The sequence below is a fragment of the Ammospiza nelsoni genome, chromosome 3 (genome assembly GCF_027579445.1).
Source record: "Ammospiza nelsoni isolate bAmmNel1 chromosome 3, bAmmNel1.pri, whole genome shotgun sequence".
NCBI classification, from domain to species: domain Eukaryota; kingdom Metazoa; phylum Chordata; class Aves; order Passeriformes; family Passerellidae; genus Ammospiza; species Ammospiza nelsoni.
In genome coordinates, this window is record NC_080635.1 from 12,524,000 (window position 1) to 12,541,630 (window position 17,631).

The window sequence follows — 17,631 nt, forward strand, 5'->3', positions numbered from 1 at the left end:
CCCCTAGAGGGATAATGAAACATGTTCCACTCCTGACAGTAACTGTGGATGAGGTTAAACAGCTGAGAAAATAGACATTCTAAAATCATGCTTGAGTTTAGAAAGAACTGGCCAAGAAATTCTCTGGCTTCCTATTGTGTATCAATGGTAACTTGAAACCTCGATGAGATGGTTTTGTCCCTGGGGGAGGTGGGAGGGGAGAGACTACCCAGGGTGAAGAATGGCGGGAGTACTGCCTGTTGATCCTGGCTAAAATGATGAGGTATAAATGCAGGGGTGTGGCCAATCAAGAATATAAAATTTCTGATGAATCAATTTAGTGCATATACAGAAAGTTATAATGGTTGCATTACACTGTTGGCATTTTTGATTACTTTATTTGATGAAAAGAATGCAGCAGTCCCAGTATAATTACACAGATCCTTGAAAGATATTGACATCAACACATAGTGCCTGAAAGTATTAGAGTTCTACAGAATGCCCAGAGTCTGCACCAAATAGATGAAAAATAACCTTCAGGGTAACTGTATTGGCTTTTTTGGTGGTTATTTCAAAGATGACTTCTTGACTTGAAGAGAAGAAATAAGACCCATATTAATGAGACCTATAGACTTTACTATAATACTATTATAGATACAATAGGAATGTAATATAACTACAGTCTTAAAAATAACCAGGAGGATGGGTTGCTGTGACCTTCCTGGTAGGTGGACTGTCATACACCACTTACATTAATCTCACAAAGTGCAGAGTTAGACACACACAACTTGCTTTTGTTCCTATTTCTAAACCCCTCTCCTGGAATGCTGGGCAAAGCTTACAGAGTCACTGTGCATAAACTGCTGAATGTGAGCCCTCATGTAGTCAAATGGCCAAAAGAACTGGTGTGATCCTTAGTTACACCTGTGGGAACACCAAGTAGAAGTAGAGAGAGACAGTTAATGCCTCTGCTTAGTCCTGCCTCTGAATAAAGTGCTCTTTTCTGGTGTCCATAGCAACATGTTGGAAAATTTAGGAACTGTTCAATGAAAAGTCATATAAGGTAAAGCAGAAAACTTTGGTTGTAGTGACTGTAATTTGTTACTTTATCAAGGAGAAGGCTGAAGGAGCAAATTGCTTGCACTGAATGTGTGTGTGCATTGGATACAGCATACACTGGTATAAAGAGAACTGGATGCCAAAGCTGGAGCAATTCAGATGAGCAATTAAAGTGTAAATTAAAAGGACAACAGCCCTCTACCCAGCTAATAAGCTTTATGCTAGTTCCTCAGTTGCTGGAAGTCAAAGTTATCAAAATTTAAATATGTTTCTACAAGATATGTGCTGAAGTTCCTGCTGCTAGAATTGAAGCAGGACTTAATTCAGGGAATTAGTATAGCCTGTATTATTCATAAGGTCAGACTAGACAATCAAAATAATTTCTTTAGGAATTAAAAAAGAATAAGCTCTCTGTAAATGAGTCTGTGAATTATTTAAACATAGTCTTTGTGGTGCTTTGCTAGAAGGATGTATGAAAACTGACTAATAGAGCAGGTACTGGCTTGCCTATGTAGTGGTGTTTAATTGTGGGGAACATGTGTTACGTAGGCCAGGTTCCCTGAGATGAGCTCCTACCTTTCAGAAATCACTGTTGATTTTAGTGCCTGCAGAATTTTATGTTGTCACTCTTCACGGAGTTCAGGGAATTGAGCTGGTATGCTGAAGTCCTGAGCAGTTTGAGTCCTAGTTTCCTGGAAAATATTTATTTTCTGGGTTATGGTATGGTAGCTGAAATCATTCAAGGAGTTTTGTAATTCAGCTGGGGAGAGACCTGTTGGTTTATGATGTTTATTCTGTACTCAAGATTGTGTTTCTGTGTCCTGCTGAGTATTGGGTAGACAGTGTGTCTTTGTATGCTGCAAAATTATTGTTTGGCCTCTTTGATGTACTGAGTTGTGAAAATTTCAAGGGAAGCTCAACAAGGCAGTAATTAGAGAATTTTGTTAGATTTCTGTTGTGCTCTGCTGTGAACAGTTAGTATACAGTGGGCCTAACACAGGCAAATAAATGAGTGAGGACTTTCATAAGCATGAATTATTATATAAACCATTGTCCTGGCAGCTGTTTAACCTTGGCAAGATGACTTTAAAGTGACTCCTACCGTGGTTTTTTGCATCTACAAAATGATGACATTGGTGTTTTTCTGCCAGTGGCTTGCAACGCTTTGGCTCTGTGAACACCAAATCTTTTTAAAATATCAGTTCACACTAACTTTTCTTGCTCTGCCAGACTATTTATAAATGCACTATGCTTTGAAGCTATGGTAACTGTACTGTTTTCTTCCAGTTGGCTCTGCAGTATGTGTTAGTGGCCAGGGAGCTTGTCCTACTATTAAACACTGTAACATCAGCGACTGTGAAAATGTTGGACTTTATATTACAGACCACGCACAGGTAATTTTCCACATTCATTTCTTTACTTTGATAAAGTTGTTCACTGTTCTGGATTCCTGTCTTAATTTACATTTTTCTTTCCCAGGGAATATATGAGGACAATGAGATCTCCAATAATGCATTAGCAGGGATTTGGGTTAAAAACCACGGGAATCCCATTATCAGACGGAATCACATTCACCACGGACGCGACGTTGGCGTGTTCACTTTTGACCATGGAATGGTAACCTATATGTTTTCTTTTGAAGGAAAAAATGCACATGTTGTAGAACTGAAATCTTCCATTTTGCCTGTTATTGGAGAAATGGTTTTTTTTAAAAGTGCATTTAGTCATGAGCAGGTAGTTTAAAATATGCCTGCTGTTGTTCTCTTGCCCTTAAGTGGGAGACTTCATTTTAAAGACAATTTTAGCTGAAAGAGGTTTAAGCAAGCTTTTGCAGTTGATTGGCAGCCTGTTACATTGTATTATGTTGCAGTGACAAAATACCTCTTGAAACAGGATGTAAACTGTAGGCTTACATTTATACTTCATTCTTTTCCCTTTGAAAAAGAACAAAAATAATGTGCAGTGTGATTTAGAAATGAAAAAAAAAAGCTTTGTGAAGACTTAGCCTTATTTTAATGTTAAAACTCTGAAATAGGATATGTACACCTCCTCTGGGAAGAGGGCTTTTGTAGCAGGGAATTAGTTGTGGAATTTTAGCACAGAATTTCATATCAGAGTTCAGGCCTTCTTTCATAGATGTTTATTTGTGTGGGGTGAAGCTCATCACTTCCAAGTACATGCACAGTAGTGAGAAACAGCATTCATAGCCCTTGAAATAGAAGAGATTTTTGTCTCTAAAATAAAAGATGATTGCTGACTTGTTTTAGGAAAATATTCTGCATGTCTTCCAAAGAGTGCCAAATCATTGTTTTTCCTGCTTGAATGACAAAGTCCCAATTCCCCACGCCCAGCTGGCAAAACAAGCAGTTTTCTTTCAGTCACTCTTAAAATGGCAGATCTCTAAGGATACTTTCCACAGAGTGCAAAAGCTCTTGATCCCCAGGTGTAAGGAATCAGGAAAGGAAGGCAAGAGACCTGCTGGGTTGGGATTAAAGGGCAGGATGGAAATGCACAGGCAGTGGAAGCAGGGACAGGTGACCTGGGAAGAGTCCAGAGACTCTGAACATTTATGTAGGGTCAGGAAGGCCAGGGCATGGATGGAGGTGAACTTGGCAATGCATGCAAGGAAAGACAGGGAAGGATTCCACAGGTGTATTTCAGAAAAGGAATGGCAGGAAAAAAGCATATTACCTCTCCCCCCTCCATAAGTAACAGCAGTGACAAGAGATGAGAAGGCTGAGGCACTCAACATTTTCCCTCCATTTTTACTGGCAGTCTTCCCACACCTCTTTATTGGGTGGACCTCAAGGCAGGGACAGTGGGAGCAAAGTCACTGCCACAGTAAGAGAAGATCACATTTGTGACTGCCTGAGGAACCTGAATGTACAGAAGTCTATGGAACCCAGTGAGATGCATCCCAGAGTTCTGAGGAAGTTGGCTGATGTAGGGTCCAAGCCACTCTCCATGACACTGGCAAAGCCATGGCAGGCAGGTGACTGGGGAAAGGGAAGCGTTGCACCCATTTTCAATAAAGGGCAGGAAGGACCCTGGCAGGGACTGACCTGTCAGCCTCACCTCTCTGCCTGGGAAGATCATGGAGCAGCTCCTCCTGGAAGCTGTGCTGAGGATCACAGAGCACAGGGAGGTGACTGGGGACAGCCAGCACAGCTTCACCAAGGACAAGTCCTGCCTGACCAGCCTCAGTGGGGAAAGGAAGGGCTATGGATGTCATTTATGTGGACTCCTGTAGGGCCTGGACATATGCACAGAATTCACAGAATGACCAGGTTGGAAGAGACCTTAGAGATCATTGAGTCCAGCCCATGCCCCAGCACCTCAACTAAACCCTGGCACCTAGTGCCACATCCAGTCTTTTTTAAATCACATCCAGGGATGGTGACTCCACCACCTCCCCAGGCATTCCCTTTTACAACATCCTGCTCCCTAAGTGGCAAAGATGTGGATTTGATGGTTAGACTGTTTAGTGGATGAGGAATTGTTTGGATAGTTGCATCCAGAGGGTAGATGCCAGTGGCTAAATCATGTCCCTCAGTGGTCTGTACTGGGACCAGTACCATTCATCAGTGATACAGACAGGGGATCAAGTGCAAGTTCTAATCCTGACCTACTCAGGTTTTTGATGGAGTTGGCAGCCTGTAAATAGCACTAACAGGAAATGCACTGTGGGTACAATCCAGTGAGGCCTTTCTCCTCTTTGCCCAGGTTGCTGAGGGGCAGAAATAAAGGATTGAGGCAGGGCTAGTTGTAGCTATTGGATTTGTGGTTTTCTGGGTTCAGTAGAAGGCAGACGGGTCACAGGGCTGCTGCTTTTGCTGCCAGCATAAAATCTGGCAGCAGAAGGTGAAACACTCCACATGGTGGGATTCTGCTGGTAGGTGCCTCTTCTCCACTCTGATAGTTCCATCCTAAGGACTGTACTTGTTCTGTTTTGGGGAAGACTGAGAATGCCCTGCTGGCAGCCCTCTTCTGATGGATGGCTTTACATAATTTTCTGTCCTCTAGAGATGATGTTGCTGGGCTGGTTTGCAGAGAGTGATGGCAGATGTCTTTGGTTTATATTATCTCATTGTTTGGACTACTTTAAGCTGTGTTTAACATACTGTACAAGCACTTCTGATCCACTTCAGTGGGTACATCCATCCCTTCAAGACTTAAACAGGCTTGGAAACATGGAATGAAGTGATTTCAGCTTTAGGAAAACTGAGAAAGGAAAGTGCTTCAGCAACTCCTGCAGGGGAGGTGTCTGTGTGTAGGCTTGAGGGTTAATTGGAAAGTCTGGATAGGAGCTGCTTCTTGTTTGAGTACGGAAGTATAAATACTAAATATATGAGTACTGAAATATTAAAAAAATTAAAAGCCAGGCTGAATTCACTTGATTAATTTTAAATAATAGTGCATTTGATCTTTATTCTTACCAATGAAATGTCTGTTTCAGAGCTGTGATCAGTGTGGTATCACAAGCAAAATGGAGTAGAAATAAATGTTTCCCTTTTGTTTAAGGGAATCAGAAGCACATTAAAGAGAATGTGTGAATAATATTTATCTCAGCTGCAAATATTATTGAAATATTTCATAGTCATAAACTGCTTTGAAAGATTCAGTCCCCCCCTGTCTCAAAGTCTGCTTTGGCAGCATCTTCTGCTTTTGTTTCATGTCTAGTGATGGAGTCAATGAAATTACATCATTGGCAATGTTTAGATGCTCTTTAAGTGACAAAGTGACATGGTATCCTTCAGATACAAGTCCTGTATTCCTAAACAAATCAATGGATTTTGTATTTTTTCTTCTCTCACTTCTGTTACTTTCTGTAAGTTTTTTTTTTTGCTTATGCCTGTGAAGTGGGATAAGTGCATTCCAATGCTGAATTCCTACCCTACACATTCTTTTCCTGTGGGTTTCTGTGCTGGAGTGCTCTCTCCAAAGGGTTCAAGAATGCTTTGTTTTTCAGTTTCATGTTTTCAAACTGTTCTTTGTGTTTTGATACTTGTAGAAACTTAACCTCTTATTTCTAAACTGGCAATATCCTGAGGTTTGCCTTAGTCTTGTGACAGATATGTAACAAGCTGGCATTAAAAATGCAGTGTGGCATTGGCAGCTCTAGGTGCCTTACCCTGACCTCTCAGGTGCCTGAGATGAGTTACCAGGCATCTGTCATAAATTGTATTTTGTAGTTGTATGTACACAATGGAGAAGTTCCAGTTTAATGTAAAAATAAGCCTAATTTTACAGTTTAAAGCTGAGCTCTAGGCAAAACAGTTTTCATTTTCATTGCTCCTAAATGAGAAGCTTGGTTTTTTTTTTTTCTGATGAAATAAAAGTATAACAGCATGTGTCTAAGTTGGGTGATCATGCCTAGTTTACTTCTCTGTCTTCTAAATACTACAAATCAGATCACTTTAAAGAAATGTGTATATAAAGTCCAAAAAAAAATTAGGCATATGCCAGATTCTATACAGACTGCATTAAAAACTTAACTGCCTTTTGCTGTGCATAAAAGTAAAGGGTTTGTTTTGCATCTTGGATGTGATTTTCTTTATGTTGCATTTGAATTTTCATGAAATGCACTAACTCTCAAATAAGAACCCTTCCAGGGTTTGGAAGACAAATTTTTATAAGCATAGGCAGTTACTCTTTTTCATTATTGGTTTCCTGTTGTCTTTTTTTTTTTTTCTTTTTCCTACCCTATTGGGAATACTTGAGTCTATAAATATTTAGGAAATGTTAAATCTTACACAATTATATCTCTTTTCTTGGAATACATGTGTTGTTCAAACAATAATACTAAATGCCTCTGTTTCCATAATGTTGTAATCTTCAAGACAGAGAAAGGAAAAAAAATCCTTTTAGAAATAAAGGGGGGAGAAATTCTCTGAGAAGAAAAGCAGCAACAAAATCTCATCAGTTAAAAGTTTTAACTCTAAAGCATTTGAGAGCCATGTTGAGAGACTGGACAACATGCAGAAAGAAAAAAGCACCCAAGTTCAATCACTGAATTAGTCTTGATGTAAAAAGTCTTCTGAATTGTTTCAGCTGTGCAGGATCCCATCTTTGTGATCACATCTTTTCTGTGCAGTGTATGCCAGGTGGGATTATCAGCATTATCCTTGCTGTGGTGTTTGTTTCTGATTCCTTCACCTGCTCAGAGCTTACCAGGCTGCAGCAGTGTTCTTGCCCACACATGCTGTCAGTGTAGCTGTCATTTTGTGTCCACAGCTAATGCTCTGCCTGGGATTGTAAATAAATTTGATGTACAGACCTGCTTGTTAATATTTAGGATTTTCAAGCAGAAAGCTACTTGGTAGTTTTTGTAAGATTGTAATACTTTTTCCACATGCATCCTCTATTCCTTCTTACTAATCATTGGGGCCTCTTTTCCTTAGTTTGGTGCTGTCCCCTCCAGGTTCTTCTTCCATTAGCTCCTGAATTATAACCAGAAACCCCCACAAAGCCCAAGTCAAACACCCAGCACACTTGAAAACCATTCTTTGAAGGAAGTGGCAATATAAGGCTTGCAGTCCCTCTGTGCAGACTTGCTGACCTCAGTAGCTTGAGCTGCCCAACAGTTGGACAGAGCATAAGGGTTGTGCAGCTGGAGTGTGTCTGATGGTGGTACCTGGTTGTACTGGAGCTGACAGTGAGCTTTGTGTTAGCAGTGTTGCTGCAGCCTGTGGATAACAGGTCATGGAACTCCATACTTGGAAACACAATTTCAGTTTTAAAAAAATAATCCCTAATGTTCCAAAGAAAAACTTGTTGCCTGAAGCCATATGTGATTTTTTTGGGATCCACAAGTTCATCACCAGACCTTTTTGACAGACTGGAGTTCAAAGGCACAGTAATGCCTTTTGAAGGGTGTGGCTAAAAAGGTACCAGGGATTGCTGGGGGCATCTTAAAGACTCAAGCCAGTATTAGCCCTTTCTAGGGGGTGAATTTGGGCCAAAAAAGTTGTTGGTATTAACAGAGAATGTCCTAGGAAACAGAGGCATAGGAAATAGGAAGTCTGGGATGAGGTGGTTGCTCAGAATGTGTTTCTGACAAACAGCAGCTCTGTTGGTCTAGCTGACACATGTGATGGTCAGATTTGTTTACAACAGATGAAGAAACCCACTGGGTTTAACTGCATCAGCTCAAAGCCAGCCCTTCAGCTTAAGCTGGCTCAGATTAAGGTGGGCTGGGCTCTTTAATGCAGTTTCTCTTCATGGATATTGAATGTTACAGGATCTTGATCAGCAGAAATTCTTGACCTTCCAACCCACTGGTCAGGCTTATAAAGGAATCTCAGATACAGGTTTGTTTTATTCCCCCCGTTTGAAGGAGCATTTCCTTCACAGTCTTACAGCAAATTCCCACTTTCTTCTGAATCAGAATTCAAGTTTTCCAAGTTAAATACTGGTGCTTGCTGAAGCTTATGGAGATCCTGCAGGCCACATGAGAAAGGCTCTGTTTGTTTGCAGCTTCTACCTGGAATCCAAAATGACTGTGATGAAGCACACCTGAAATACCCCTCTTCTTTCATCATGGTGCTGTAGTCAAAAACATTTGGCACTCAGGGGAAGAATAATGTGTGAAGTAATTAAAAATATGTCAGACCATGTTTAGTAATATTTTTATTGAAATTGTGTATTCCATCAGGAGCATCAGGCTTGCCTTTATATAACAAATTGTCATTTTAGATAAGTTTCTCTTAAAGCTTCATTTTAAGTAAAAATTAGGAGGAAAAGAAGTGATTCCTTTCAGGATGAGAAGTCAAAAGACTTCCTGTTGGCATGAAGGCATATTTCTGAGATCTTTGGATTTCCCTGTCTGTTAGTGTGTTGCTTCCTTGAGAACTCTGAAACCTTAGGATTGGATTTCTTCAAAGTTCTTGAAAAAAACATAATTCTGCTCTGAATATCTACAGAATGTCTAAGCATCTTCCATTTGACTTCATTTGTTACCCAGAGGAGTCTGAGGACCCAGGCTGTACACACGGCTGGCACTTTTTTGGAGGATCTTTAATCCATTCACTGCCTTTCCTGACTGCAATCCTCAGAGCAGGGAGAAGAGCATCCTGCCGTGATTTCCTTGTTAAGCTGGATGTATTTCTGATTTTTTGTAATCAGTGCTTGATGGAGTCCCACAGCAATTCACAGCACAGTGAAACAGGGTGCTGACTGCCTAGGCTGGCAGTGAATTGAGTAATTTCCACGTGATAGGTAGTAGCAACTCCAGGCCTGAGGCATTCCTGGTAGTAGATCATGTGAGCATGGAATCCAGTTACTCTGAGCGTAGCAGGAATTTGAAGGTGGGGGTGTTTGTTTTGGGTTTTTTTATTGGTTTGATTTTGGGGTTTGTTTGTTGTTTGGGTTTGTTGGTTTGTTTTTTTTTAGTGCACAATTATAATAAGTCTCATGCTGAGCAGGTCTAAATAACTAACTTAGGTGGCTATAGGAAATATGGTGCTGCTGGAGACAGGCTTGGGTTAGAGCTTTCAGGAACTTGCATCTAAGCCATCCACAAATTACAGCACATCACTTGGTGCTTGTCTACCCTCTCCAATAAGAAATGCTTCCTGTCTTTCAGTTTCGTTTCTGTTCTTCTGCTTGGACAAAATGGACATGAAATACCATTGAGGTCCACCTTAAGAATAGGTTGAATTTGAATATTAATATGTTCCAGGACCATGTCAGGAAAATGCTGTGGAAGGGCTGACACAGTTACTTAGCATGGCCCTGGAAGAATTGGAGAGATCATCAGGCAGGAAACAATTTTTTTGCCAGATGAATTTTCAGGTGCTGCTCCATGGTTGGCATGGAGGGAGCATGCCTGGCATGGCTTTGTGCAGTGCCCACAGCAATACTGTTTATAATGCTCTTGTTTAAATACAGTTGTGTTGTAGGTCTGCTACTACTGTCAGTGTCTCAGTGTACACCATTTTAAAAAAGAGAAAAAGGAAAAAATTGTACCACTTGGCCACTCAGACCCTGGAAAAATTACTGACTTCCCACATTCGTATTATTTATTTTGATCAGTTGTTTCAAAGAAATTTAGCACACTTCTTCCTAAAGGAACCAAATTTTTGCCAAATGTCTATAGTTCCTGGCCTGAAAACAAGCAGGTAGTTTTCTCCATTGCTCTGTCCTTTCTGTGTTGGGCCTTTGGGCTTTCTGGCCTTTGAAAGGAGTCTGATCCTTGTAGCTGCTGAGGCAACCTGATACTGAGTCCTATTCAATGTGCTATATCTAGAGTTGCCATTTTTTCTTGGTATTCCATGAGTAGTCATAAATAGCAGTGCAAACACAGTGTCTTTGAAACGGTATTTTATTTTTGGAAAAATGAAATTATATAGTGTCAGTAGCTGTTTTAATTAGCTATATAAGCACTTACATGTTGTCAGATTTGGTACTGTTTCCTTTTAAATGAGGATTGACTCTAAAGGGAAGGGAATAACCTTCATTTAAAAAAAGGACTTTAACAGGAAACTGCATGTTTTGTGTCTTAAGGGTTATTTTGAAAGCTGCAACATCCACAGAAACAGGATAGCAGGCTTTGAAGTGAAAGCGTATGCCAACCCAACAGTGGTGCGGTGTGAAATCCATCACGGCCAGACTGGAGGAATCTATGTGCATGAAAAAGGAAGAGGACAATTCATAGAGAACAAAATCTATGCAAACAATTTTGCAGGTGTTTGGATTACCTCAAACAGTGACCCAACAATAAGGTATTGTTTTCCTCATTATTATTTCAGTATGTAGAAGAAGAAGAGATTTGATAGAGATGGGATAAGTGCATGTTAATTTATTTAATTATGGGGAGCTGTAAATATTCCTGTATCTGTAGAAATTAAATTTCTGTCTGTGCTCAGTTTAATGTGTTTTTAATTTGCGCGTGCACTCAGAGGTGGGTCTTTCTCAAAGCAACAGAACATAAATACTTTATTTTAAATCTGAGTGGGGTACAGTCCTGGCCACTACATACATATCTGGTATTGTACAATGTATAAGAATAACTTCATAATGTTGATTTTTTTTTTTTTTTAGGGGGAATGCAATTTTTAATGGGAATCAAGGTGGTGTTTATATCTTTGGTGATGGAAGAGGCCTTATTGAAGGAAATGACATTTATGGTAAGCTGATTTGCTTGCTGCATATTGATTTCTGAGAAAAATGAATGTGTAAATTGTATTAAATACCACTTTTGTTGGCAGGTAATGCATTAGCAGGAATACAGATCCGAACAAACAGCTGTCCCATCGTTCGACACAACAAGATTCATGATGGTCAGCATGGAGGAATTTATGTTGTAAGTGCAGCCTAGGACAGGCACAGACTTGTGTTCTGTTTTAGAAATGTAAAGGGGAAAGTACCCTATGTGAAATGTTTGTGCTTACAATGCTTGAGCTTCTTATGTTAGAAACCAGGTTCATGGTAAGCAACTGAAGCTGGTGCTGCTATTTAAAAGACTGTTTTTATAAATGCCACTAAATTATTCTTATTACAGAGTAAAATATTTAAATGGAATAGATTACAGAATTTTATCGTTGCATGGTTGAAAGCTTTTTGAAAAGATTTAGTTTTTATAGTAATATGTCATCATTTAAAAAAAAAAGTCTGTTCAGCTGTTTTGAAGTGTAATGTGTTTACCACTAAGCTCAGAGAAGATTTTTTTTTTTTTTACTGCCTTCAGGATGATAGAAATTGGAATTGCTGTATTGAAAAAGTGGGAAATAAAGCCCAATTCCCAATGTGTGCAAAGCTCTGCTAACTGAACTGAAAGAGCTGTCAGGTTCCCTTAAGCAATACCAGATTTTCAGAAATATGTGTCTGTCTTTCTGCCAGAGGTTACCTAAGATCCAGCTAACGCTGCAAGTGTGCAGCTTCATCTCTTCATTGAGTAAATTTAACCAGAACAGCTTCTTGCCCTGACTGACAAAACTGTTGTTTGACCTCTGAGCCCAGACAGGTGGTGACCTTGAGAGCCATGCCAGCTTTTTGTCCATCTTGGGGACAGAGCTGGGTGTAGGTTTAAGAACCACAAGCCAGGGCTTTCATGTGAGTGCACAGCACTGGGGAGGCACCTCTCCTACCAACAGCCAGCAGACATTCACAAACACCACTGCAGAGCCTTGAAACAGAATGATTTACATGCAGGCTGTTCTTTGTTTCATGGCAAATATTCAAAAGCAAGATATGCTGTTTTGTTTTTTTTTTAATGTTGAAAAAGCTTACTCAAATGGAAAGGAATTATTTTGCTGCAGTAAAGAAACCAGGGGCGGGAGGGATGGGTACAGCAGCAAAAAGAGTATTGGTGTTTAGCAGGTTTTCTTAATTCTTAAACCATCTTGTATTTAGCATGAAAAAGGACAAGGTGTGATTGAGGAAAATGAAGTTTACAGCAATACATTGGCTGGAGTCTGGGTGACAACAGGGAGCACTCCAGTCTTGAGGAGAAACAGAATACACAGTGGGAAACAAGTGAGTTTTGCTCTGTGGTTACAAGGGGGCCATAGAAAAGGAAGTCCTGTGGTTTTATGCCTCATTAATTTGGAACTAATAATATAATTCTTGATGTGTTAGGTTGGAGTTTATTTTTATGACAATGGACATGGCGTGTTAGAAGACAATGACATCTATAATCACATGTACTCAGGGGTTCAGATAAGGTAACATTTATTCTGATTTTCTGCCAAAACAGACGTAGCTTGTTATGTGCTCTATTGTGTCTTTTTAGCTGTTCTTGTCATTTTGTTTATAAAAATAACTTTTTTGAAATCCAGTATGTCTGAATACCCTCTGCTTTAACCTACAAGAAAGTTACCAAAAATACAGCCTGGGTATTGACTGGAATGTGTGGTCCTTGAAGTCTGTAAAGATAAATGATATTTGCATGTTTGGAAAGAACTATATTTTACTAAGATTGTTAAGCAGTGAGATCCATGGGGCACTTCTTCAGAAGTATTTGAGATGTTTGGCCTTGGGATATAGTAAATGACTATAAATGACTTATTTTTGATGACTTTTAAATTACTTCTTTGCTTACATTTCACTCTAGAACTGGAAGCAACCCCAAAATCAGACGCAACAAGATCTGGGGTGGTCAGAATGGTGGTATTCTTGTCTATAATTCTGGTAGGTTTGTTTTTCATTTTTATCCAGAATTGTTTGTGGTCTGTGGTGTTATATTATCTTCTCATTTATGATACTTTTTGATTTTAATTTTTTTTCCACTCTTCCTTCAATTTTAGGGCTTGGATTTATAGAAGACAATGAAATTTTTGATAATGCAATGGCTGGTGTATGGATTAAAACAGACAGTAATCCTACACTAAGGAGAAATAAAATCCATGATGGAAGAGACGGAGGCATCTGTATATTTAATGGGGGAAGAGGTAACTTTTTCCCTTACTCTTTTTCACTGAATGTTCTGGATAAGAGTTAAATTTCAGTTTAAGCAGTGTTCTTTTTAAAGTGCTCTTTAGAAACACAGCTCTTGTCTTCTGGAGTGATAAAATAGTTATAGTGAACATACCCTAATGCTTTTTAGCCTTAATTACATTAGTAATACTGAAATCTGTGGGAGCCAGAGAGGTAATTAATCTCATCCAAGATAACTGTTAGATTGCTGCTTAAGGACAGTCCTTTTATCCCAATTGCTTTTCTAAGCTTTGCCATTTGACTGAAACACAGTGTTGGATTCAAGTCACGTAGCCAAAATCATGCACCTGAGCAGTTTAGGTTCTGCAGAGTGTCCAGGATTCAGGGGAAAAAGACCCACAGATCTTTAAGGAATCTTTTGTACACTTGTAAATTCAGAAGTGGTCCCTGTCTGAAATCCCCTGACTGCTCTGTGTCCTGATACCAGCTTCTGATATTCTGTAGATAATCACTTGCTCTACGTGAGCTTTAATTTTAACCCAGCACTTTAAAGTAATCTTGTCCTGTAACAAAAAAATGCTTGGCTTTTGGCATCCTATTCATTTTAGAAGACAAGAAGAGAGAGGTGTTAGAAAAATTAAAGAAAAATTTGGAAAGCAGAAAGACTTGGTTTTCTGCAGTGGTGCCTATGATCGCAGATTCCATGCTGTGTACTGAAAAAATACACTTCCAAAATTATACACTGAGAACTATTTTAAACTGGTATCACTGATGTCAGTGCTACTGGTGCGTATTCTCCAAATGAAAGGAGTTATTAACAGGATTGTGACACATAAGATCCTTTGAAAATATTTCACAGAAAGGTTACAGGTCAGGAAATGCTCCCAAGCTCAAATGTAACATCTGTTGGTCTGTCATAGGTCTTCTGGAAGAGAATGATATCTTCAGGAATGCTCAAGCTGGTGTTCTTATCAGCACCAACAGCCACCCTGTGCTAAGGAAAAACCGAATATTCGATGGTTTTGCTGCAGGTTTGTGCTGTTTAAATCAAATTTGGAAGCTTGGAGTGAGCTCTTCACAAAGCTTACACAGAGTTTCTTTACCCCATGGTATTTAGATGTTTTAAAAGACACTGGGATATCCTTCAGTGTATTCTAAAAGTCATTTGAAAATTCATTTGAGAATTGTAGTCAAAGTATATTTGGGAAATGGCACATATTCTGTTTTGTCATTTTTTGTGAAATACTTTTCATTATTTTATTTTAGAAGCAATTGGTAAAGTTGTCTAGGATATATTCATAGTTGATGTGCTGGATGCTGGTATGAATATCTTATCACTGCTTTAAAACCTAGGAAACTGTGCAAATACACGTTTTAAAGAGATTTGAATTGCATCTCAAGTTCAACTTTCTCACTCCTCAAAGTTGAAAAATTGTAAAAATGAGCGTTTCTTTCTCCAAAAGAGATGAAGAATGTTTAACAGTGATTTTTTGCGATTTTACTGTTTAATCATCACAGTTTCATCCGTGTTGCATTCCATTCCATTTCAACTAAAATTGCATTCTTGAGTTTTCTCCCATCTTTCTTTCAGAAGAAGCAAGTTTTCTGAGAAGAGCCTCTAAAGGTGTTGTTTCAGTGTGGTGGGGGGGAAGGATAGGTTGCTGTCAAGAGCAGTCCTGGACAAATGACTTGGAAGACACGGGTTACTGATAAAAGCTGAGAATTAAAGAAATGAATTTTAGGTGCCCATCTTGAGAACTTTTAAAAAAAGATATTTTTAAAAGGGTAAGGTATGTGCACAAGAACTTTCAAATATACATGAAGATGACAGCTCTAAGCGCCCAAAAATCATATCCCCTTTGAAAATGAACATGATCATAGTACCATTTTATTATCAGATAAAATAGTAGTGTGTTGTTCCTCCCAGAGACCATGCATGCCAGCTGTAGCTCTTTGAAAGGATTCAACAGCAGCATTTGAACCTCAGTTCTGTAACAAATTACAGTGCAGTTTTGTAGCTATTTTCCTTTTTTCCCCTTGAGTTTATGATGGCTTAAAAAAAAACCAAGCAAGCTGTAGATGACAAGAGAAGTACAAATGCACAACCACCAGGGATTTAACTTTGCCACTCTTTTCTCTCCTTTGTTTCCCTGACCCACTCAAGGTATTGAAATAACAAATCATGCGACTGCAACATTAGAAGGCAATCAGATTTTCAACAACCGCTTTGGAGGTTTATTTCTAGCATCTGGTGTCAATGTCACGATGAAAGGTGAGCCCGAGTCCTCCTGGCTTGTGTTTGGTCACTTGTTTGGTGCTGCTGGCTCGTGGGTTTATGGTAGCCTTTGTGGCTCACAGCTGGTACCACCTAAAGCAAAGTCGTGACTAAGTTTCAGCTGAAGGTTGTGAGCCACATTAAGCTGTGTTAAGATTTTTAGACAGAGGGGTTCAAAGGTAACTGAAAGTTTTGCTGTTATATTAAAGCTGTCATCAGCTCTTCTGTCCCAAAGTCATTTCTTGAACCAGTTCCTGATCTTTGGCCCATCTCAGACTCCAATTCTGATTTAGCACATATTCTGATTTAGACAATTCTGATTTAGACATATGTCTTTGTCATATATCCAAAAACAAGTGTCCAGTAAAGAAATATGCCTTTTAGGATCTAAAAGCATGCACATTGCCAATCCCAAAAATGTTTTTTCAGAAAATATGAACAGTTCACAAACATAAAATGACCTTGTATAGTGGGGAAGTGTGCATGAGGCAGGATCCTCTGGGATGAGATGTGAATGATGGTTTGAATACCAGACAGCTCAAGGAGATTATTTAAGAAAAAAAAGGTTCAGTTTGCAGGAGTTTTATGTACTTGCTTTACATAAAGCTGTTAAACCCTTTCCTGTGGAATACTTGTGCCTCTTAAAACACAGGCTCAGGCTCCCTGCTTCCCAATGACAGCACTCAGTGCTCTGATGGTGCTGGGAGTGGGCAAAACTTTGGGACTAGACAGAAGATCAGGTAGTTGAGTAACAGAGTGGATTATCAAATTTGCTGTGCCTTGGACACATCTTTGAAGTACTGGAGCTGGTCAGACTCAATTTCCACTTCCATTGTGTTGGAAAGTACTTTATTCCTAAATTTTCCTGGGGAATGAGCTGTCCTTTTCCCTCTTTCTAAGGGATGTGTAAATGGCCTTATGGTAAATGAGAGGCTTTCGAACATTGGGTTTCAGGCTCCTTAGCAGCAAACTTAGACCTGCTAGGAAGGCTTGTGTGTCTCTAAGCATTTATTAACAGCCAAGTTCACAAGGAGTATTTAGGAGGAGGCTATCAGGTATTTTGTGCCATGTGTGCAAAGAGTAACAGTGTTACTTGCTTCAGGAGTGCATGGCACTCTGGGCATGTGGACATTAAAGATTTTATATTCTTAAATGCCAGAGCTGAAATGCAGGTATAGAACTAATTGGTCCTAATGGGCCTTTGGCTTCAGTGCATCAAGGAAAAAAGTCATTGATCCTGATGTGATTAGTCTGGTTTTTCCCCCAACAGATAACAAAATAATGAACAATCAAGATGCCATAGAGAAAGCTGTCAGTAGAGGCCAGTGTTTATATAAGATCTCAAGCTACACCAGCTACCCGATGCATGACTTCTACAGGTAACAGGTTCCTTCCCCTCACCTACAGAAAGGCTTTCCAGTGAACCCCCTTTCTCTTCCTGCAAGGCCCCTAGAACAGTTGCTGGGTGTGGGTGAACACAAATGTGTGCTCTTCCTCAGCTGTAACAGAAGAGGATTTAAATAAGCTCCCATTTTCTGGAATTGACTTTGGGCTTGAGGAAAACAGATTGTTTCTGTGAACCTGAGCCCAGGGCGTTGCACAGCATGACTCTCTTTGTGATAAAAGTAACAAAAAGTATGCTGTGAAATCCAAGTTTGTGTAAAATTCTCAAACTTCACAGTCCTGCGCCCCCTCTTTCCTTCAGTGCATTTCTGAGCCTCCTGGAGCCCTTCCCTTGAGAGCTGGTCAGGTTTTGGTTCCTGCCTAATGTGCTGCTTTTCCCTCCAGGTGTCACACCTGCAACACCACAGACCGTAACGCCATCTGTGTGAACTGCATCAAGAAGTGCCATCAAGGACACGACGTAGAATTCATTAGACATGATAGGTACGTTCCCCGGCAGGGTGTGGGGCTGCTCCAGAGCAGGAGGGCATGGGCACTAA

At 39.8% G+C, this 17,631-nt stretch overlaps 1 protein-coding gene across 4 annotated transcripts in view; it reads left to right on the forward strand.

Moving 5' to 3' along the window:
* The window catches only part of FBXO11 (F-box protein 11), a 70,307-nt gene that overhangs the window by 51,316 nt on the left and 1,360 nt on the right, over nucleotides 1-17,631 (forward strand). For all 4 annotated transcript variants that reach the window (XM_059469698.1, XM_059469699.1, XM_059469700.1 and 1 more), the window contains exons 10-22: nucleotides 2,326-2,432; nucleotides 2,518-2,655; nucleotides 10,543-10,760; nucleotides 11,080-11,165; nucleotides 11,247-11,341; nucleotides 12,391-12,513; nucleotides 12,616-12,701; nucleotides 13,091-13,167; nucleotides 13,284-13,427; nucleotides 14,334-14,444; nucleotides 15,578-15,685; nucleotides 16,959-17,067; nucleotides 17,477-17,575. In XM_059469698.1, the coding sequence (XP_059325681.1) occupies nucleotides 2,326-2,432; nucleotides 2,518-2,655; nucleotides 10,543-10,760; nucleotides 11,080-11,165; nucleotides 11,247-11,341; nucleotides 12,391-12,513; nucleotides 12,616-12,701; nucleotides 13,091-13,167; nucleotides 13,284-13,427; nucleotides 14,334-14,444; nucleotides 15,578-15,685; nucleotides 16,959-17,067; nucleotides 17,477-17,575 (1,501 nt within the window). The remainder of the gene's footprint in view (nucleotides 1-2,325; nucleotides 2,433-2,517; nucleotides 2,656-10,542; nucleotides 10,761-11,079; nucleotides 11,166-11,246; nucleotides 11,342-12,390; nucleotides 12,514-12,615; nucleotides 12,702-13,090; nucleotides 13,168-13,283; nucleotides 13,428-14,333; nucleotides 14,445-15,577; nucleotides 15,686-16,958; nucleotides 17,068-17,476; nucleotides 17,576-17,631) is intronic.